Raw genomic sequence first — 21754 nt, 5'->3', positions numbered from 1 at the left:
GCACCCACCCCACCCCTCCGATCGCCCCCCCAGCCCCCCGATCTGTGGTCCGCTCCCCTCGGTCCTGTGCTCCGCTCCCCCGTCCTCCTGCCCGCTCCCCCCGTGCTCCAATCAAACCCCCCCGCACTCCGATCCCCCCCCGCACAGCGATCCCCCCCCTGCACAGCGATTTCCCCCCCCCGTGCTCCGATCCACCCGCCTGCACAGCGATCCCCCACTCCGTGCTCCAATCCACCCCCCCGTGTTCCGATCCACCCCCCCCGTGCTCCGACGCCCCCCCCCCCCGTGCCCTGATCTCCCCCCCTTATACTTACCCGGCCTCCCGGGGACCGTCCGTCTTCTTTCCTGGGCGCCGCCGGCAGATTCGTTCCAGATTGAATTTTGATCACTGAGATAGGTTTTATCTCAGTGATCAAAATAAAAAAAAAAAAAGTAAATGACCACCCCCCCCCACCTTTGTCACCCCCATAGGTAGGGACAATAAAAAAAATAATTTTTTTTTTTCCACTAAGGTTGGGGTAAGAACTAGGGGTAGGGTTAGGGGTAGGGTTAGGGGTAGGGCTAGGGTTAGGGTTTCGGTATGTGCACACGTATTCTGGTCCTCTGCGGATTTTTCCGCTGCGGATTTGATAAATCCGCAGTGCTAAACCGCTGCGGATTTATGGCGGATTTACCATGTTTTTTCTGCGCATTTCAATGCGGTTTTACAACAGCGATTTTCTATTTGAGCAGTTGTAAAACCGCTGCGGAATCCGCAGAAAGAAGTGACATGCTGCGGAATGTAAACCGCTGTGTTTCTGTGCAGTTTTTCTGCAGCATGTGTACAGCGATTTTTGTTTTCCATAGGTTTGCATTGAACTGTAAACTCATGGGAAACTGCTGCGGATCCGCAGCGTTTTCCGCAGCGTGTGCACATACCTTTAGAATTAGGCTATGTGCACACGGTGCGGATTTGCCGCTGCGGATTCGCAGCAGTGTTCCATCAGGTTTACAGTACCATGTAAACATATGGAAAGCCAAATCCGCTGTGCCTATGGTGCGGAAAATACCACGCGGGAACGCTGCGTTGTATTTTCCGCAGCATGTCAATTCTTTGTGCGGATTCCGCAGCGTTTTACACCTGTTCCTCAATAGGAATCCGCAGGTGAAATCCGGACAAAAAACACTAGAAATCCGCGGTAAATCCGCAGGTAAAACGCAGTGCCTTTTACCCGCGGATTTTTCAAAAATGGTGCTGAAAAATCTCATACGAATCCGCAACGTTGGCACATAGCCTTAGGGCTAGGGTTGGGTTGGAATTAGGGTTGTGGTTAGGGTTAGGGGTGTGTTGGGGTTACGGGTGTGTTGGGGTTAGGGTTGTGATTAGGGTTACGGCTACAGTTGGGATAAGGGTTAGGGGTGTGTTGGGGTTAGTGTTGGAGGTAGAATTGAGGGGTTTCCACTGTTTAGGCACATCAGGGGGTCTCCAAACGCAACATGGCGCCACCATTGATTCCAGCCAATCTTGTATTCAAAAAGTCACATGGTGCTCCCTCACTTCCGAGCCCCGACGTGCACCCAAACAGTGGTTTACCCCCACATATGGGGTACCAGCATACTCAGGACAAACTGCGCAACAATTACTGGGGTCCAATTTCTCCTGTTACCCTTGTGAAAATAAAGAAATGCTTGCTAAAACATCATTTTTGAGGAAAGAAAAATGATTTTTTATTTTCACGGCTCTGAGTTGTAAACGTCTGTGAAGCACTTGGGGGTTCAAAGTGCTCACCACATATCTAGATAAGTTCCTTGGGGGGGTCTAGTTTCCAAAATGTGGTCACTTGTGGGGGGTTTCTACTGTTTAGGCACACCAGGGGCTCTGCAAACGCAATGTGACGCCCTTAGACCATTCCATCAAAGTCTGCATTTCAAAAGTCACTACTTCCCTTCTGAGCCTCGACGTGTGCCCAAACAGTGGTTTACCCCCACACATGGGGTATTGGCGTACTCAGGAGAAACTGGACAACAACTTTTGGGATCCAATTTCTCCTGTTACCCTTGGGAAAATAAAAAATTCTGGGCTAAATAATTATTTTTGAGGAAAGAAAACTTATTTATTATTTTCACGGCTCTGCATTATAAACTTCTATGAAGCACTTGGGGGTTCAAAGTGCTCACCACACATCTAGATAAGTTCCTTTCGGGGTCTAGTTTCCAAAATGGGGTCACTTGTGGGGGGTTTCTACTGTTAAGCCACATCAAGGGCTCTGCAAACGCAACGTGACGCCCACAGAGCATTCCATCAAAGTCTGCATTTCAAAATGTCACTACTTCACTTCCGAGCCCCGGCATGTGCCCAAACAGTGATTTACCCCCACATATGGGGTATCAGCGTACTCAGGAGAAACTGGACAACAACTTTTGGGGTCAAATTTCTCCTGTTACCCTTTGTAAAATAAAAAATTGCAGGCTAAAAGATCATTTTTGAGAAAATAATTTTTTATTTTTTTTATTTTCATGGCTCTACGTTATAAACTTCTGTGAAGCACCTGGGGGTTTAAAGTGCTCAATATGCACCTACATAAGTTCCTTGGGGAGTCTAGTTTCCAAAATAGGGTCACTTGTGGGGGAGCTCCAATGCATAGGCACACAGGGGCTCTCCAAACGCGACATGGTGTCCGCTAACGATGGAAATAATTTTTCATTCAAAAAGTCAAATGGCGCTCCTTCCCTTCCGAGCCTTACCATGTGCCCAAACAGTGGTTTACCCCCACATATGAGGTATCGGCGTACTCAGGAGAAATTGCCCAACACATTTTAGGATCCATTTTATCCTGTTGCCCATGTGAAAATGAAAAAATTGAGGCTAAAAGATTTTTTTTGTGAAAAAAAAGTACTTTTTCATTTTTACAGATCAATTTGTGAAGCACCTGAGGGTTTAAAGTGCTCACTAGGCATCTAAATAAGTTCCTTGGGGGGTCTAGTTTCCAAAATGGGGTCACTTGTGGGGGAGCGCCAATGTTTAGGCACACAGGAGCTATCCAAACGCGACATGGTGTATGCTAAAGAGTGGAGCCAAATTTTGATTCAAAAAGTCAAATGGCGCTCCTTCCCTTCTAAGCCCTGCCGTGCGCCCAAACAGTGGTTTACCCCCACATATGAGGTATCAGCGTACCCAGGACAAATTGGACAACAACTTTCGTGGTTCAGTTTCTCCTTTTACCATTGGGAAAATAAAAAAATTGTTGCTAAAAGATAATTTTTGTGACTAAAAAGTTAAATGTTCATTTTTTCCTTCCATGTTGCTTCTGCTGCTGTGAAGCACCTGAGGGGTTAATAAACTTCTTGAATGTGGTTTTGAGTACCTTGAGGGGTGCAGTTTTTAGAATGGTGTCACTTTTGGGTATTTTCAGCCATATAGACCCCTCAAACTGACTTCAAATGTGAGGTAGTCCCTAAAAAAAATGGTTTTGTAAATTTCGTTGTAAAAATGACAAATCGCTGGTCAAATTTTAACCCTTATAACTTCCAAAATTGTGCTGATGTAAAGTAAACATGTGGGAAATGTTATTTATTAACTATTTTGTGTCACATATCTCTCTGGTTTAACAGAATAAAAATTCAAAATGTGAAAATTGCGAAATTTTTAAAATTTTTGCCAAATTTCTGTTTTTATCACAAATAAACGCAGAATTTATTGACCTAAATTTACCACTATCATGAAGCCCAATATGTCACGAAAAAACAATCTCGGAACCGCTAGGATCCGTTGAAGCGTTCCTGAGTTATTACCTCATAAAGGGACACTGGTCAGAATTGCAAAAAACGGCAAGGTCTTTAAGGTCAAAATAGGCTGGGTCATGAAGGGGTTAAAGAAGTGAAAATGCTCATTTGTGGAATTTGCAGCATTAGGAGGTCACATTCACTGAACAAAAAAGCTATTTAATTCCAAAACATCCTAACAGGCCAAGTTACATATTAATATAGGAACCCTTCTTTGATTTCACCTTCACAATTCTTGCATCCATTGAGCTTGTGAGTTTTTGGAGATTTTCTGCTTGTATTCCTTTGCATGAGACACACCAAATTATATCCCATATAGTGCTATGAAGGGAACAACCAATGAAAACCAAACAGAAAACCTTCACAAAAAAGCCAAATATGCATAAAAATATATATATCTTTATTGAAAAATTACACACAGAGAGCCAAACTGTGGGGCTCCCACGGCAGCGACCTTAACAGACAGTATATAACAATAGGAAAGATGTAAATAATTAACGGATTCATAATGTTTGGGTGTGGTGGGTCCCCCTGGTGCGTCCTTTCTGGTTACTATGTCTCGACTTTTATTCAAGTCTGTTTACTTGTCTTTCATTATGATTACTGTTTATGATTGTTCTTTCGCCTGCCCGATGCCAGTATGGACACAGTGTTAAGACACTAATCTATTTTCAATTATTTACGATATATCACTTTATTGATTACTTGTTTCATATGTGCCCTTGCTGGCGTACGGCGGTAAACATTATAAATCTGTTAATTATTTACATCTTGCCTATTGTTGTATACTCTGTTGTTAAGGTCGCTGCCGTGGCTGCCCCACAGTTTGGTTCTCTCGTGCCTGTGGGATTTTCCTGATTTTTATTGTAACTTTTCAATAAAGATATATATATTTTTATGTATATTTGGCTTTGTTGTGAAGGGTTTTTGTTTGGTTTTCTTTGCATGAGCGGTCAGAAAAGCCTCCCAGAGCTGCTGTTTTGATGTGAACTGCCTCCCACCCTCATAGAACTTTTGCTTGATGATACACCAAAGGTTCTCTCTAGGTTTGAGATCAGGGGAAGATGGTGGCCACACCATGAGTTTATCTCCATTTATGCCCATAGCAGCCATTGACTCAGAGGTATTCTTTGCAGCATGAGATGGTGCATTGTCATGCATGAAGATAATTTCTCCTGAAGGCACATTTCTGTTTTTTAGACCATGGAAAAAAGTTGTCAGTTAGAAACTCTATTTACTTTGTAGAGGTCATTTTCACACCTTCAGGAACCTTAAAGGGTCCTACCAGCTGTTTCCCCATGAGTCTGGCCCAAAACATGACTCCTCCACCTCCTTACTGACGTTGCAGCCTTGTTGGGACATGGTGGCTATCCACCCACCTTCCACTACTCCATCCATCTGGATCATCCAGGGTTGCTCGACACTCATCAGTAAACAAGACGGTTTAAAAATTAATCTTCTGTATGTCTACGCCCACTGCAACCATTTCTGCTCGTGAACACTGTTTAGGGGTGGCCGAATAGAAGGATTATGCACCACAGCAAGCCTTTGAAGGATCCTACACCTTGAGGTTCCAGGGAAACCAGAGGCACCAGCAGCTTCAAATAACTGTTTGTTGCTTTGTAATGGTACTGTGGCAGCTGCTCTCTTATTCTCTAATAAATTTGTCTGGTAGAAACCTTCCTCATTATGCCTTTATCTGCATGAACTGTGTCTGTACTCTGTTTCAGTCACAAATCTCTTCACACTATCATGATCACTCTTAAAGGGACTCTGTCACATGAATTTGGCGGGCTATGCAAATGCCCTATGTCCGGTCTGATGGGCGGTGTTTCCTCTTCTTTCATTCACCCCTTCCTTTCCCGCTGGCTGCAATATTTGTTTGAATTTCAGTAGGTATCCCCCATAGTTCACGCGTGCGCAATGCAATCTTGTGCACGTGTAGTATGCTTTGCCCAACTGCAGGCAAAGCTGAAAAGTATTAGTGCGCATGCGTCACCGCACTATGTCCTGGAACAAAGCAAAATACTTCCGGGACATAGTGAACTACGGAGGAAACCTACTGAAATACAAACTAATATTGCGGCCAGCTGGAAAAGAAGGGGTGAATGAAAGAAGAGGAAACACCGCCCATCGGACCGTACAGAGGGCATTTACATAGCTTGCCAAATTCAGGTGACAGAGTCCCTTTAAGTTAAAGTGAAATATCTAATTTTTTCATACTTTGTCAAAGGCATTGCACTATTTAACGCTTTTGAGTAGCAGAGAGATACTTTTTATTTCCCATATTGCTTGAACCCTTTGGCCTGCTTAACATCATTTTTAAGTAATTTTCCTTTAATTAGAATCGCCTGGAGAACTAATTATCGCATGTGTTTAAGATTGATTTCAGTGATCCATTGACCACTGAGACACAATACCATCCACGAGTTTATTTGAAAAACAAAACATTTAAATCTTTATGATACTTAAATCCAAATTGAATAATAATTTGGAGCACAGTGTATTTGTCCAAATTTTGTGCTGAACGTCTCGTGTTTTTTACCTAAATTTCAAAAGCCATTTAACTATTCCCACTTCATATATTTCACATTGACATGCTTTAACACAATTGAGTGCAATCATTTTCATATTTTGATATTCAAGTTGCTTTTTAGAGGACATGGGGACTTATCCCGGTAACATTGACTAGTCAGAGAGTTTAGTGTTTAGATATAAGGGATTTATTCCTAAAATGTTAATCAAAATACAAATCACTGACTACTTGTGTCTGTGAAAACTGATCACATAAGGTGGAGATTTGTACATATTACAAAATTAGATATTTATAACATTATTTTTGTCCTATCACTGCTGCTGCTCTCCCCATGTGTGTGTTTATGTGGTTTGAGGCACCCCTGTTTTTAAAATAAAGAATATAGCGATGCAAAAATAATTCTTTTTTCTATAAAATAGTTTTTATCATATAAAAGCACCAAAACATAAAAAAATAATCTAAATGAGGTATCGCTGTAATCGTACTGACCCGAAGGATAAAACTGCTTTATCCATTTTACCAAACACAGAACGGTATAAACGCCCCCCCAAAAGAAATTAATGAATAGGTGGTCATACTGTCTTACAAAAATCGGAATAAAAAGCGATAAAAAAAGTCACTTGCCCAAAAATGGTACGAATAAAAAATATCAACTCGTCCCGCAAAAAACAAGACCTCACGTGACTCTGTGGACCAAAATATGGAAAAATTATAGCTCTCAAAATGTGGTAAAATAAAATATTTTTGTGCCATAAAAAGTGTCTTTTAGTGTGTGACGGCTGCCAGTCATAAAAATCCACTAAAAAACCCGCTATCAAGTAAATGAAATCCCCTTCATCACGCCCTTAGTAAGCGAAAAATAAAAAATGTATTTATTTCCATTTTCCCATCATGGTAAGGGCTAGGGTTAGGGATAGGGTTTGGATTACATTTACGGTTGGGATTAGGGTTAGGGGTGTGTCAGGGTTAGGGGTGTGGTTAGGGTTATGGTTGGGGGTTAGGGGTGTGTTAGGTTTGGGGTGTGGTTGGGGTTAGGGTTAGGGGTGTGTTTCAGTTAGGGTTTCAGTTAGGCACTGTTTAGGCATATCAGGGCTCTCCAAACAAACACGGTGTCCGATTTCAATTCCAGTTGAAAAAGTAAAACAGTGCTCCTTCCGTGCGCCCAAACAGGGGTTTACCCCAACTAATGGGGTATCAACGTACTAAGGACAAATTGCACAACAACTGTTGGGTCAAATTTCTCCTGTTACCATTGGGAAAATACAAAACTGGGGGCTAAAAAATACATTTTGTGGAAAAAAAGAATTTTTCTTTTCACGGCTCTGCGTTATAAACGATAGTAAAACACTTGGGGGTTCAAAACTCTCAAAACACATCTAGATAAGATCCTTATGGGGTCTACTTTCCAAAATGTCACTTGTGGGGGGTTTCAATGTTTAGGCACATGAGGGGCTCTCCAAACGCGACATGGCGTCTCAGCTCAATTCCAGCCAATTTTGCATTGAAAAGTCAAATGTCGCTCCTTCCCTTCCGAGCTCTGCCATGCGCCCAATCAATGGTTTATCCCCACATATGGGGTATCTGGGTACTCAGGACAAATTGTACAACAACATTTGGGGTCCATTTTCTCCTGTTACCCATGGTAAAATAAAACAAATTAGAGCTGAAGTAAATTTTTGTGAAAAAAAATTAAATGTTCATTTTTTTTAAACATTCCAAAAATTCCTGTGAAACACCTGAAGGGTTAATAAACTTCTTGAATGTGGTTTTGAGCACCTTGAGGGGTGCAGTTTTTAGAATGGTGTCACACTTGGGTATTTTCTATCATGTAAACCCCTCAAAATGACTTCAAATGTGATGTGGTCCTTAAAAAAAATGGTGTTGTAAAAATGAGAAATTGCTGGTCAACTTTTAACCCTTATAACTCCCTAACACAAAAAAAATTGTTTCCAAAATTGAGCTGATGTAAAGTAGACATGTGGGAAATGTTACTTATTAAGTATTTTGTGTGACATATCTCTGAATTTTTCAAAATTTTTGCAAAATTTCCATTTTTTTCACAAATAAACGCAGGTAATATCTAAGAAATTTTACCACTATCATGAAGTACAATATGTCACGAGAAAACAATGTCAGAATCACCAGGTTCTTTTGACACGTTCCAGAGTTATAACCTCATAAAGGGACAGTGGTCAGAAATGTAAAAATTGGCCCGGTCATAAACCTGCAAACCACCCTTGGGGGTAAAGGGGTTAATTTGCCAGGTGCTACATGTGCAGAACTATAAATTAACCAAACTTATCCAGTACCACCATCACAAATAAATCCATTGGGCACTGAAATAATGAAGGGGAAGACAGCTGAGAATGAAGATTCAATTCTAACTATATAAATAATCCAAACAAGATATTGAACAATTTTCTAGGGGCCATTTCAGCGAATAAACAATAATGTAAAGTATGCGGGGGAGAAGACCGATCATGATTGATACAATTCTCCTCAACATGAAAAGTTTCATTTTTTCTATATTTGCACTTTAATACTAAAACTGGAGTCACACAACGATATCGTTAACGATATCGTTGCAACGTCACGCTTTTGGTGACGTAGCAACGATCCTGCTAACGATCTCCTTATGTGTGACAGCGACCAATGATCAGGCCCCTGCTGGGAGATCGTTGGTCGTTGGGGAATGATCAGGACCATTTTTTGGTCGCTGATCACCCGCTGTCATCGCTGGATCGGCGTGTGTGACGCCGATCCAGCGATGTGTTCACTTGTAACCAGGGTAAATATCGGATTACTAATTGCAGGGCTGCACTTAGTAACCCGATATTTACCCTGGTTACCATTGTAAAAGTAAAAAAAAAAAAAAACAGTACATACTCACATTCTGATGTCTGTCACGTCCCCCGGCGTCCACAGGGTTAAAACTGCTTTTTGCAGGAGAGCTGCTAATGCACGCACTCCAGCCGAGAGCTTCCCTGCACTGTCTGTCAGTGCCGGCCGTAAAACAGAGCACACGCTGTTACTGCCGGCACTGACACAGTCAGTGTAGGGAAGCTCTCGGCAGCAGCGCGTGCATTAGCAGCGCTCCTGCCGAAAGCAGTTTTAACCCTGTGGACACTGGCGGGGACGTGACAGACATCAGAATGTGAGTATGTAGTGTTTTTTTTTTTTTTTTTTACTTTTACAATGGTAACCATGGTAAATATCGGGTTACTAAGCGCGGCCCTGCACTTAGTAACCCGATGTTTACCCTGGTTACCCGGGTGCTGCAGGGGGACTTCGGCATCGTTGAAGACAGTTTCAATGATGCGGAAATAATTCCCCGTTGGTCGCTGGAGAGAGCTGTCTGTGTGACCGCTCCCCAGCGACAACACAACGACTTAGGCTTCTTTCCCACTAGCGTCGGAATCTCCCCGTCGCAATGCGTCGGGGAGAGATTCCGACGCTAGTGTTTGCTGCATTGCACAATGGGTGCAGCGGATGCATTTTTCCGGCGCATCCGCTGCCCCATTGTAAGGTGCGGGGAGGTGGGGGCGGAGTTCTGGCCGCACATGCGCGGTCGGAAAAAGCAGTCCGTCAGGAGAAAAAACTTTACATGTAGCGTTTTTTGCTCCAGTCGCAAATGCGTCGTCAATACAAGTCTATGGGGAAAAAACGCATCCTGCAAGCACTTTTGTAGGATGCGTTTTTTCTGCAAAACGACGCATTGTGACGGATTAAAAAAAAAGCTGGTGTGAAAGTACCCTTACCAACAATCACGGCCAGGTCGTATCACTGGTCGTGATCGTTGGTAAGTCGTTTAGTGTAACTAAAGCTTAACCTCTTTTTGTTACCATATACCATATATTTAACTTAATAATGTTTTCAATACAGGGTTTAAAATATCTGTATATTTATCTATAACACAATTTTTAACACAATTCCACAGCCACAACTTCTGTTAACCCATTCATGACCCAGCCTATTTTGACCTTAAAGACCTTGCCGTTTTTTGCAATTCTGACCAGTGTCCCTTTATGAGGTAATAACTCAGGAACGCTTCAACGGATCCTAGCGGTTCTGAGATTGTTTTTTCGTGACATATTGGGCTTCATGTTAGTGGTAAATTTAGGTCAATAAATTCTGCGTTTATTTGTGATAAAAACGGAAATTTGGTGAAAATTTTGAAAATTTTGCAATTTTCACATTTTGAATTTTTATTCTGTTAAACCAGAGAGATATGTGACACAAAATAGTTAATAAATAACATTTCCCACATGTTTACTTTACATCAGCACAATTTTGGAAACAAAGTTTTTTTTTGTCAGGAAGTTATAAGGGTTAAAATTTGACCAGCGATTTGTCATTTTTACAACGAAATTTACAAAACCATTTTTTTAGGGACCACCTCACATTTGAAGTCAGTTTGAGGGGTCTATATGGCTGAAAATACCCAAAAGTGACACCATTCTAAAAACTGCACCCCTCAAGGTACTCAAAACCACATTCAAGAAGTTTATTAACCCTTCAGGTGCTTCACAGCAGCAGAAGCAACATGGAAGGAAAATATGAACATTTAACTTTTTAGTCACAAAAATTATCTTTTAGCAACAATTTTTTTTATTTTCCCAATGGTAAAAGGAGAAACTGAACCACGAAAGTTGTTTTCCAATTTGTCCTGAGTACGCTGATACCTCATATGTGGGGGTAAACCACTGTTTGGGCGCACGGCAGGGCTTGGAAGGGAAGGAGCGCCATTTGACTTTTTGAATCAAAAATTGGCTCCACTCTTTAGCGGACACCATGTCACGTTTGGAAAGCCCCCGTGTGCCTAAAAATTGGAGCTCCCCCACAAGTGACCCCATTTTGGAAACTAGACATCCCAAGGAACTTATCTAGATGCATAGTGAGCACTTTGAACCCCCAGGTGCTTCACAAATTAATCCGTAAAAATGAAAAATTACTTTTTTTTCACAAAAAAATTCTTTTAGCCTCAATTTTTTCATTTTCACATGGGCAACAGGATAAAAAGGAGAAATTGCCCAACACATTTTAGGATCCAGAGTACACCAATACCTCACATGTGGGGGTAAACCACTGTTTGGGCACATGGTAAGGCTCGGAAGGGAAGGAGCGCCATTTGACTTTTTGAATGAAAAATTATTTCCATCGTTAGCGGACACCATGTCGCGTTTGGATAGCTCCTGTGTGCCTAAACATTGGCGCTCCCCCACAAGTGACCCCATTTTGGAAATTAGACCCCCCAAGGAACTTATTTAGATGCCTAGTGAGCACTTTAAACCCTCAGGTGCTTCACAAATTGATCTGTAAAAATGAAAAAGTACTTTTTTTTCACAAAAAAATTATTTTCGCCTCAATTTTTTCATTTTCACATGGGCAGTAGGATAAAATGGATCATAAAATTTGTTGGGCAATTTCTCCCGAGTACGCCGATACCTCATATGTGGGGGGGTAAACCACTGTTTGGGCACTCGGCAGGGCTCGGAAGGGAAGGCGCGCCATTTGACTTTTTGAATGGAAAATTAGCTCCAATTGTTAGCGGACACCATGTCGCGTTTGGAGAGCCCCTGTGTGCCTAAGCATTGGAGCTCCCCCACAAGTGACCCCATTTTGGAAACTAGACCCCCCAAGGAACTTATCTAGATGCATATTGAGCACTTTAAACCCCCAGGTGCTTCACAGAAGTTTATAACGCAGAGCCATGAAAATAAAAAATAATTTTTCTTTCCTCAAAAATGATTTTTTAGCCTGGAATTTCCTATTTTGCCAAGGATAATAGGAGAAATTGGACCCCAAATATTGTTGTCCAGTTTGTCCTGAGTACGCTGATACCCCATATGTGGGGGTAAATCACTGTTTGGGCACATGCCGGGGCTCGGAAGTGAAGTAGTGACGTTTTGAAATGCAGACTTTGATGGAATGCTCTGTGGGCGTCACGTTGCGTTTGCAGAGCCCCTGATGTGGCTTAACAGTAGAAACCCCCCACAAGTGACCCCATTTTGGAAACTAGACCCCGAAAGGAACTTATCTAGATGTGTGGTGAGCACTTTGAACCCCCAAGCGCTTCATAGAAGTTTATAATGCAGAGCCGTGAAAATAATAAATACGTTTTCTTTCCTCAAAAATAATTATTTAGCCCAGAATTTTTTATTTTCCCAAGGGTTGCAGGAGAAATTGGACCCCAAAAGTTGTTGTCCAGTTTCTCCTGAATACGCTGATACCCCATGAGTGGGGGTAAACCACTGTATGGGCACACGTCGGGGCTGAGAAGGGAAGTAGTGACTTTTGAAATGCAGACTTTGATGGAATGGTCTACGGGTGTCATGTTGCGTTTGCAGAGCCCCTGGTGTGCCTAAACAGTAGAAACCCCCACAAGTGACCCCATTTTAGAAACTAGACCCCCCAAGGAACTTATCTAGATATGTGGTGAGCACTTTGAACCCCCAAGTGCTTCACAGACGTTTACAACGCAGAGCCGTGAAAATAAAAAATCATTTTTCTTTCCTCAAAAATTGTTTTAGCAAGCATTTTTTTAGATTCACAAGGGTAACAGGACAAACTGCGCAACAATTACTGGGGTCCAATTTCTCCTGAGTATGCTGGTACCCCATATGTGGGGGTAAACTACTGTTTGGGCACACTTCAGGGCTCGGAAGTGAGGGAGCACCATTTGACTTTTTGAATACGAGATTGGCTGGAATCAATGGTGGCGCCATGTTGCGTTTGGAGACCCCTGATGTGCCTAAACAGTGGTAACCCCTCAATTCTACATCCAACACTAACCCCAACACACCCCTAACTCTAATCCCAACTGTAGCCATAACCCTAATCACAACCCTAACCGCAACACACCCCTAACCACAACCCTAACCCCAACACACCCCTAACCCTAACCACAACCTTAATTCCAACCCTAACCCTAAGGCTATGTGCCCACGTTGCGGATTCGTGTGAGATATTTCCGCACCATTTTTGAAAAATCCGCAGGTAAAAGGCACTGCGTTTTACCTGCGGATTTTCCGCGGATTTCCAGTGTTTTTTGTGCGGATTTCACCTGCAGATTCCTATTGAGGAACAGGTGTAAAACGCTGCGGAATCCGCACAAAGAATTGACATGCTGCGGAAAATACAACGCAGCGTTTCCGCGCGGTATTTTCCACACCATGGGCACAGTGGATTTGGTTTTTCATATGTTTACATGGTACTGTAAACCTGATGGAACACTGCTGCGAATCCGCAGCCAAATCCGCACCGTGTGCACATAGCCTAATTCTAAAGGTATGTGCACACGCTGCGGAAAACGCTGCGGATCCGCAGCAGTTACCCATGAGTTTACAGTTCAATGTAAACCTATGGGAAACAAAAATCGCTGTACACATGCTGCGGAAAAACTGCACGGAAACGCAGCGGTTTACATTCCGCAGCATGTCACTTCTTTTGTGCGGATTCCGCAGCGGTTTTACAACTGCTCCAATAGAAAATCGCAGTTGTAAAACCGCAGTGAAATGCGCAGAAAAAAACGAGGTAAATCCGCCATAAATCCGCAGCGGTTTAGCACTGTGGATTTAGCAAATCGGCAGCGGAAAAATCCGCAGAGGACCAGAATACGTGTGCACATACCGAAACCCTAACCCTAGCCCTAACCCTAACCCTACCCCTAACCCTAACCCTATTCTAACATTAGTGGAAAAAAAAAATTTCTTTATTTTTTTATTGTCCCTACCTATGGGGGTGACAAAGGGGGGGGGGTCATTTATTATTTTTTTTATTTTGATCACTGAGATAGATTATATCTCAGTGATCAAAATGCACTTTGGAACGAATCTGCCGGCCGGCAGATTCGGCGGGCGCACTGCACATGCGCCCGCCATTTTGGAAGATGGCGGCGCCCAGGGAGAAGACGGACGGGACCCCGGCTGAATCGGTAAGTATGATGGGGGGAGGGGATCGGAGCACGGGGGGTGGATCGGAGCACGGGGGGGGAATCGGAGCGCGGGAGGAGTGGAATGGAGCACGGGGGGCTGGAATGGAGCATGGGGGGGCTGGAATGGAGCACGGGGGGGTGGAACGGAGCACCGGGGGGGGGGGGTGATTGGAGCACGGGGGGGTGATTGGAGCACGGGGGGAGCGGACAAGAGCACGGGGGGAGCGGAGCACTGGACGGAGGGGAGCCGGAGCAGTGTACCGGCCAGATCGGAGGGCTGCGGGGGCGATCGGTGGGGTGGGGGCACATTAGTATTTCCAGCCATGGCCGATGATATTTCAGCATCGGCCATGGCTGGATTGTAATATTTCACCCGTTATAATAGGTGAAATATTACAAATCGCTCTGATTGGCAGTTTCACTTTCAACAGCCAATCAGAGCGATCGTAGCCACGAGGGGGTGAAGCCACCCCCCCTGGGCTAAACTACCACTCCCCCTGTCCCTGCAGATCGGGTGAAATGGGAGTTAACCCTTTCACCCGGCCTGCAGGGACGCGATCTTTCCATGACGCCGCATAGGCGTCATGGGTCGGATTGGCACCGACTTTCATGACGCCTACGTGGCGTCATGGGTCGGGAAGGGGTTAAAGGATGCTAAATGTTTCATCAATAATGCAAATAATGTGGATAAGGAGAAACCAAGGAATATAGGCCAATTTATATTTAAATGGTTGGATATAGAGTATTGTGGAAAAGTTTAAGGCAGTTGCCAAGTAAGAAGCTGCCAAAAATAGAAGTTTTAATCTTTTATTTTTATCAATTAATAAAATACAAAATTATTGAAGAAAACAAATCTAAATGACATGAATATTTGGTGACCACTCTTTGCATTCATCAGTTCTAATTCCTTGTACTTGCACACAGTTATTGAAGGAACTCAGAAGGGAGGTTTTCCAAATATCTCTTAGAGAACTAATCACCTCTTCCCCAACTGCCATACTCAAAGACCTTTTACTTTCCAGGGAAAATTAAAGTAATTGAGGATGGAGAGAACTGACTGCCGAGAAGAGGGACATTGAGAGAGGAGATTATTAAACATACAAATGGCCTCTCTGGACAACATCTTCCAACAAGCAGGTGGGGGAGTGCAGTCTGTACATTGTCTCCAGTCGACGTAGACTTGGTACATGGAGTCATATACCGTTGCTTCTAGCCAGGGGAAATATCCAGTCAGGGCAACAAAGAGAAGAACACCAAAAGCCCAGGTATCTATAGTAGGGCTCAAGAGTAAGTATTCTCCATCTTTCAAGTCACACAACTCTGGAGACATGTATGGGACAATATGTGACATGGATGACACGTAGTATCCTGCAGGTTGGGTCAAACCAAAGTCACTCAGCTTGATTTGATTACAGTCTTCATCCATGAGCAGCACGTTGTCCGGCTTCAGGTCTCTGTGGACCAACCCTCTACTATGCATAAAGTCTAGAGCTGAAGAGATCTGTCTTGCACACCTCTTCACAGCAGCCTCAGGAATTCCAATCTGTAGAAAAAGAGAGAAGTATCATGATATTTAGATTTATTTGTGCAGTTCTTTATCCAAATTGAAAACACCAAACATTGAAGATGTTGCTGTTGTTGGGACAGTGGATTCCATAGTGGATAAAACTGTTGCTGTGATGGCCATGTGACATCAAACAGTACATTATGGACTCCTGTTCCATCTATAGAAAGGTTTGATGTATTCCAAAATAACCCTTTACAAATTCATTTGCTAATTGACATGGGTATCTAGATTCTCCCGACTGTTGATGTTTACTATTAGTCTTTGGTGTTTCATAAATTAAGCATTGTTAGTTTGTAGGAAATCATATGAAGCCGCCTTTACTTACCTCACTTCGGATGACATCATGCAAGGTGCCTGCTGTTGCCAACTCTTGACTCAATACAAAGTGGTCAATTGTGCCAATAAACACTGGATACGTAGTGATAATGTGAGGGTGCTCAGACAAGGTGATTGAAAAACAAAACTCTGTCAGAAAGGATTTCAGTAGAGTTCTGTCCTTCCTCACTAATTTTGCAGCCACTGCTTTTCCTAAAGACAAAAAAACAAAAAATGGTTTATAATAACCTCCCATATCTTACATAGAACCATTATATTCTATTCATATTTATTATGATGGAATATAGGCTGAACTGGAGGGACAAATGTCTTTTTTTCGGCCTTACTAACTATGTATGTTACTATATATGTTACTATGTATTGATATATTCAAACACATAATCATCACAAGCAATGGGATATTTCTGGGGGGACATCAATTCCTAATCCTCAATCTCATGCCTGAGGCAGTCTGACTTTTGTAAATCCAAAATGGCGCCAATTTATCAAAGTTTAATCCTAAATGTATTTTACTGACTTAATGTATATACCACAATACAACTGATGTTAGATGTTTGGCAGCCAGTTATCTCCAATGAGAAAAAAAGCTATTGGGATACTGAACTTTAACCGCTTTATCTGACAGGAGATATCAGGTGGCAAAAGATAATCAATGGGCCAGCCTATAGATATTTTGGATTGACTTTTTTACGAATTAAGAGTGAAGTTGGCCACACAAATGAACATTTGTCTGTATATCAGTGGCAGAGCCAGCTGAATGCTTGAAATATCAAGATCAACAGCTAATGACCTAATGCTTATTTGCCCAACACCTATTTTTTCTGACCTCTTCATTTTCATACAATCTTTCTATAACCCAACATGGTGTCTGGGATTAATAGTTGGTTGTCCCCCATACACATGCCACACTGATCAATCCCCACCATATTTGGGATGTTTGTATGATTTTAGTCCTATATGTATGGGAATTTTACAGATGATGATTCTAGAATAAGCTGAATATTCCAATGACCTACAGATAAACATCTCTTCTGTATGGTCAGTTAAAATCAATGTCACATTTTTATATAGAATTTTCCAATTTATTTAACCAATTTAGGTAAATGACCATCTTTGTTTTTGCATTGTTCACATACCTGTTGATCTCTCCTGTGCCAGTACAACTTGTCCATAAGATCCCTGGCCCAACTCCTTGATGATGTCGAAGCATTCGGAAATATTCGGAATCTCCAAGATATGGAAGGTGGCCATTGCTGCCTGGAAGTCGATACTTTCTGCTAAACAAAGTCTGTGTGACTCTATAGGAAAATATAAGGGATATGATTATTAAAACATCATGTAATGAACATATTTTTGGTTTCTGTGGACATTTATGATAATTGGGCTCCATCATCATTTAGAAACCCATAATTAAGAAAGATGTTCCCATTCAGGAAAGATGGTTGACAACACTTGTAAAAGGTATCTTTGTGGGCATATTGGTTGTCATCAATCTTTCTATGAAGACATTGTAGTATTCAAAGAGTCAAAATTAAGGATAATTCTAAACAGTTCTACAGTAATACAAAGGTGTTTATATCTAGAGAGTTTATATATTTCATCATTAAAACACATGAAAATTATAATTTGTCACATTTAAAGTTACTAGAAAGGGAAATAATCGTTTAATGGTCATATGGCAAGAAGACTCCGAACACAGTAAATAACAACAATAGATATAATATTGAAGAGTAGTCTTACCTGGTTTGGGATTTTAATGATGTTGATGATTAGCTGGTTTCTGATCCAAAAAAGTTGAGTAAAGTTGCTTTCTGGTTCAGTCTGAGAGGTGCTTTCTCCACAAAGATGTTCTCAGGAATAATTCAACAAGACACATGAACTTCTAACTTTTATAGGGAAGTAGCGACTTGAAATTTCCGCCCTTCCTCCTCACTTGCCAATTGGATGTCGAAAACCTCCATTGATTTACAGATTAAGGTGTCTCCTAGAAGTTGGACATTCATGTAGACCTAATTGTTCATTATTAGACTATTAAAGGAGCTGGTTGTGCCACAATGGTATCAGGGTGGTGCCCACCATAGTAGTGTTTATGTTGCTATTAAAATGCTAATTTTCTCAGTTCTGAATTTATTCTGCCACCTACAGTCACATCTCACCTTCCCGACCTCCTGCTGCTTTCACTAAAAGAGAAACTGGTCCCATGTTTTTATATACATATACATTTGTCATGCTCAGGTCTTGTATCCAGTGTTTATAGCCATAAACTGACTCAACATATCTTGTAGGACAGTCTTGTCCCAACTGACATTATTATTATATGGAAATAACTGAATTGTCAATTAATTGTTTTTTTTCAAGCTTTAGAACTGATTATCTACCAAGAAAATCGGGCACGCTGTTCCGTTGTTTAAAACGAGTATAAATGTTCATAGGTCAAAATGTACAATCCCTTGTTTCCACCACACAGACAACGGTCTCTCATTATGTTTGAGATCGGATATTTCATTCTAGATATATATCTGGTTATAGGTTAATGAAGTGCACACAGTCCATAATTGGCAGATTTTTTTTTAATGATTTTCTTTCAGGACATCTGAAAAAATCTTCTGGAAAATTAGTAGATCAAATCGGCACTGAATTGCTTATAAATGAATGAGGCAAATAAATATTTCACTTTAAAATTCTTACAAAATTTTGCAAATTAAATATTTTTTTTCAAATTCGATTCGATATTATTTCTTCTTCATTTAAACTAATAAATCTGTGAGAATTGATCCAAAAATCCAGACTCTACATCAGATTCCATGCTGACAATGTGTTGTAAAATGTGACTCTATTATCTGCTGCAGTAATACACTGCGGACGGACATTGCCTGCACAAAGACAAACTATTTTCCTGGAAACACATTCAGATATTCTGTTTTAACATAATTAAAAATTGCATGTTTTTCATCAGAACACAATATGATTTTTATTAATTTTTGGTCCTTGTGTTATTTTTTTCCCATTGATGAAGCATCTGTTTTTTTCTCATGCAACAAATTATTCAAAGCTTTTTGACCATTAAATAGTAAAAGTAGACTGCACTTATATCAATCGCATGGCTATCACATGTCGTCCATTTTTTGTTATAGACCCTTTCTCTTGAATAAGCGAGTTTTATCCTGGAAAAATGATCAAAAATGGAGACGTCTCAACATAAATGCAAAAAATGAAGAACATGTGAAGAGGCCCATAGCCTGTAATGGTATGTGTTCTATCAATGACAATCCCCGTCATGTGAGTGATGCCTAAGTGTGAGCTGGACCAGCAGTCTTCTCTCCCGACCTCCTGACTAACCTCCATTTTACATGAATCTGCTGCTGGGGAACAAGAGTCCAACCAATATTAATATGGCAGATATGAATAAGGCAGTAACTCCATAAAAACTCATTGGCTCTTTCTAGCTAGCTGTCTCACTTGTCTCCTTTCTCTTATCTCAATTCATTGGGCTGACCATTGCCCAATATGTATGGGCGGCTTCACTGCATTTGGCCTTGTCTCTAGTACAGTTGTTTTCCCAATTAGGATCCATTTATGGTCAATGATCTCGGTGCCAGACGACTTTCACCCAGACCAGATCACCTGTGGAGACCACCATAGTTCTACAGCTTCTATAATTACATGTGGATGTTCTCAGTCTTCACTTGCAATATTTGGCATCACATTAACCCCTCAGTGCCACTGCTATGTTTTTACTGGTTATTGTGCGGCTAATTAATACAATCATGAGCTTACCCACTGTGAGATTGATGTAGACTGACTTCTAGTCACCCGGTCTGAGTGGTATCTTTACCTTAACATGCACTAGTAGCACATTAGGATGAAAAATTATCAGTGATTCACAGGGGCTGCCGCCATTTTGACTATTTCAGTGTTTTCCTTAGGTTCCCTTGCTGTTTACATTATGTTTATGATTAACTGTTTCTAAATATTCTAGTTGATTGTTCTATGAATAAAAACGTGTATTTTTACTTTTTCAAAATGGGACTCATACTCAATGTGTTATTCTCTGGTTTTCCTAATGCAATTTTGGAGTGTCCTTGATAGTTATAGGTGATCTCTTGTATGGTAACTTTTCTAACACTATACTATTAGTATGTGTGAGAGATCAAGAGCATTTTTGTCCATTGTGGGATGTCTTTATTGCATGAGCTTACCATAGCCTCAGGTGTCTCCTTTTCACTGGAAGCCAAGTGTCCATTCAGTACATTTATATAATTCTTTCTTAAATATTGTTAAAAAATTTTTTTATTTCTGTGATCTGATCACAGCTGCAATCTGTGGAGAGATCAGCAGTAAGTTCTCCTTTATGGCATTCCATAGCTCACTACTTACAGAAATTAAAGAAATCAAAATTTTAAAAACCAACACGATGATGGGGTAGATGAGAATTTGGCCATGGTCTTCATTAAACTTACAAATTATCCTAAAGAAACACTTCCTGGTCTTATCACAAAATTTAAACTCCGCAGACTTTACTCAAACTGATCCAACAATTGTTTGATCAGATAAATCCTACAGAAAAACTACGGAGTATCAAAGAACCCAACAAACGTAACAATCTAAAAAACGTAACAAATTTTATTGAATGTCATAATCACATAAAAATAACAGATATCACAAACAAGGGACACGTATAGTACATGTACGACAGACAACTACCACTGCAAGTAACACCTCGGGTATAGAAAGGGCGATAGCTCAACAATGGCTATAAGAAGCACATAAGTCCGTAATTAACTTGTTAATAAAGTGCATAGTGCTCCTAAAGTGCATACATATACCTCATATCGCCATATACGGCAAAATGAAATACAACCCCAGTTAAGCACACAAATACGACCCCCCGAGGAAGCTTACGTGAAACGCGTGTCGTGGCCGCCGGACACACACTGGCACCACCTGTTTTTGGGTAAGATGGGCAGAGCCTTGGTTACTTCTATATTCACCTATTCTAGGTTTGATTAATACTTATGTATATGGCAATATGAGGTATATGTATGCACCTTGTTTCTATATAAACTGTTTAGCTCATTATCTTATGCATTATCACACTATTCACTAATTTAATTCCATTTTTTCTTGTGTATATACATTTCCATCTTACAGCTAGTAATGTTGATGTACAATAACAAGTTGTATTGTGGTACCGTGTTAGCCAGAAAAATCGATGTGAATACTTTTCTGCCCAATGATGACAGAAGTATTCTGGGAGTGATACCTTTATTGGCTAACCAGAAAATAATGTTTGCAGCTTTCAGCGCACAGTGGCTCCTTCTTCAGGCAAGATTACAAATAGATTAATAAGAAAAAAGCACAATATTTAAAGAACAGTACAGCAGAACATTTGTTAGGGGTTGGGAAGTGTGATGAGTCCATACATAAGCCAAGGGAATCAAATTAGGCATTTTCTTACAAATGGAGAGGCAGTGGGAACAATGTTCTTAAGGCCCCTTCACATTTAGCGACGCTGCAGCGATACCGACAACGATTCGGATCGCTGCAGCGTCGCTGTTTGGTCGCTGGAGAGCTGTCACACAGACCGCTCTCCAGCGACCAACGATGCCGGTAACCAGGG

General features: G+C 41.4%; 2 protein-coding genes across 2 annotated transcripts in view; both read right to left on the bottom strand.

Moving 5' to 3' along the window:
- The window catches only part of LOC138637906 (serine/threonine-protein kinase SBK1-like), a 34051-nt gene extending 29176 nt beyond the window's left edge, over positions 1–4875 (bottom strand). Inside the window, exon 1 of the mRNA XM_069726834.1 lies at positions 4764–4875. Coding sequence (XP_069582935.1) covers positions 4764–4875 — 112 coding nt within the window. The remainder of the gene's footprint in view (positions 1–4763) is intronic.
- A 10356-nt stretch (positions 4876–15231) lies between these two features.
- Positions 15232–18137, bottom strand: LOC138637905 (serine/threonine-protein kinase SBK1-like). The gene is made up of 4 exons (XM_069726833.1): positions 18068–18137; positions 17271–17432; positions 16124–16326; positions 15232–15774 (listed from the first exon to the last, which is right to left on the bottom strand). The coding sequence occupies exons 1-4, from the start codon at positions 18135–18137 to the stop codon at positions 15232–15234; spliced, it is 978 nt and encodes a 325-aa protein (XP_069582934.1).
- Positions 18138–21754: the final 3617 nt, after the last annotated feature.

This window comes from Ranitomeya imitator, chromosome 5, assembly GCF_032444005.1.
Source record: "Ranitomeya imitator isolate aRanImi1 chromosome 5, aRanImi1.pri, whole genome shotgun sequence".
In the NCBI taxonomy this organism is placed as follows: Eukaryota; Metazoa; Chordata; class Amphibia; order Anura; family Dendrobatidae; genus Ranitomeya; species Ranitomeya imitator.
The sequence above is the reverse complement of the archived record's forward strand: the minus strand, read 5'-3'. Positions and strand labels throughout refer to the sequence as shown.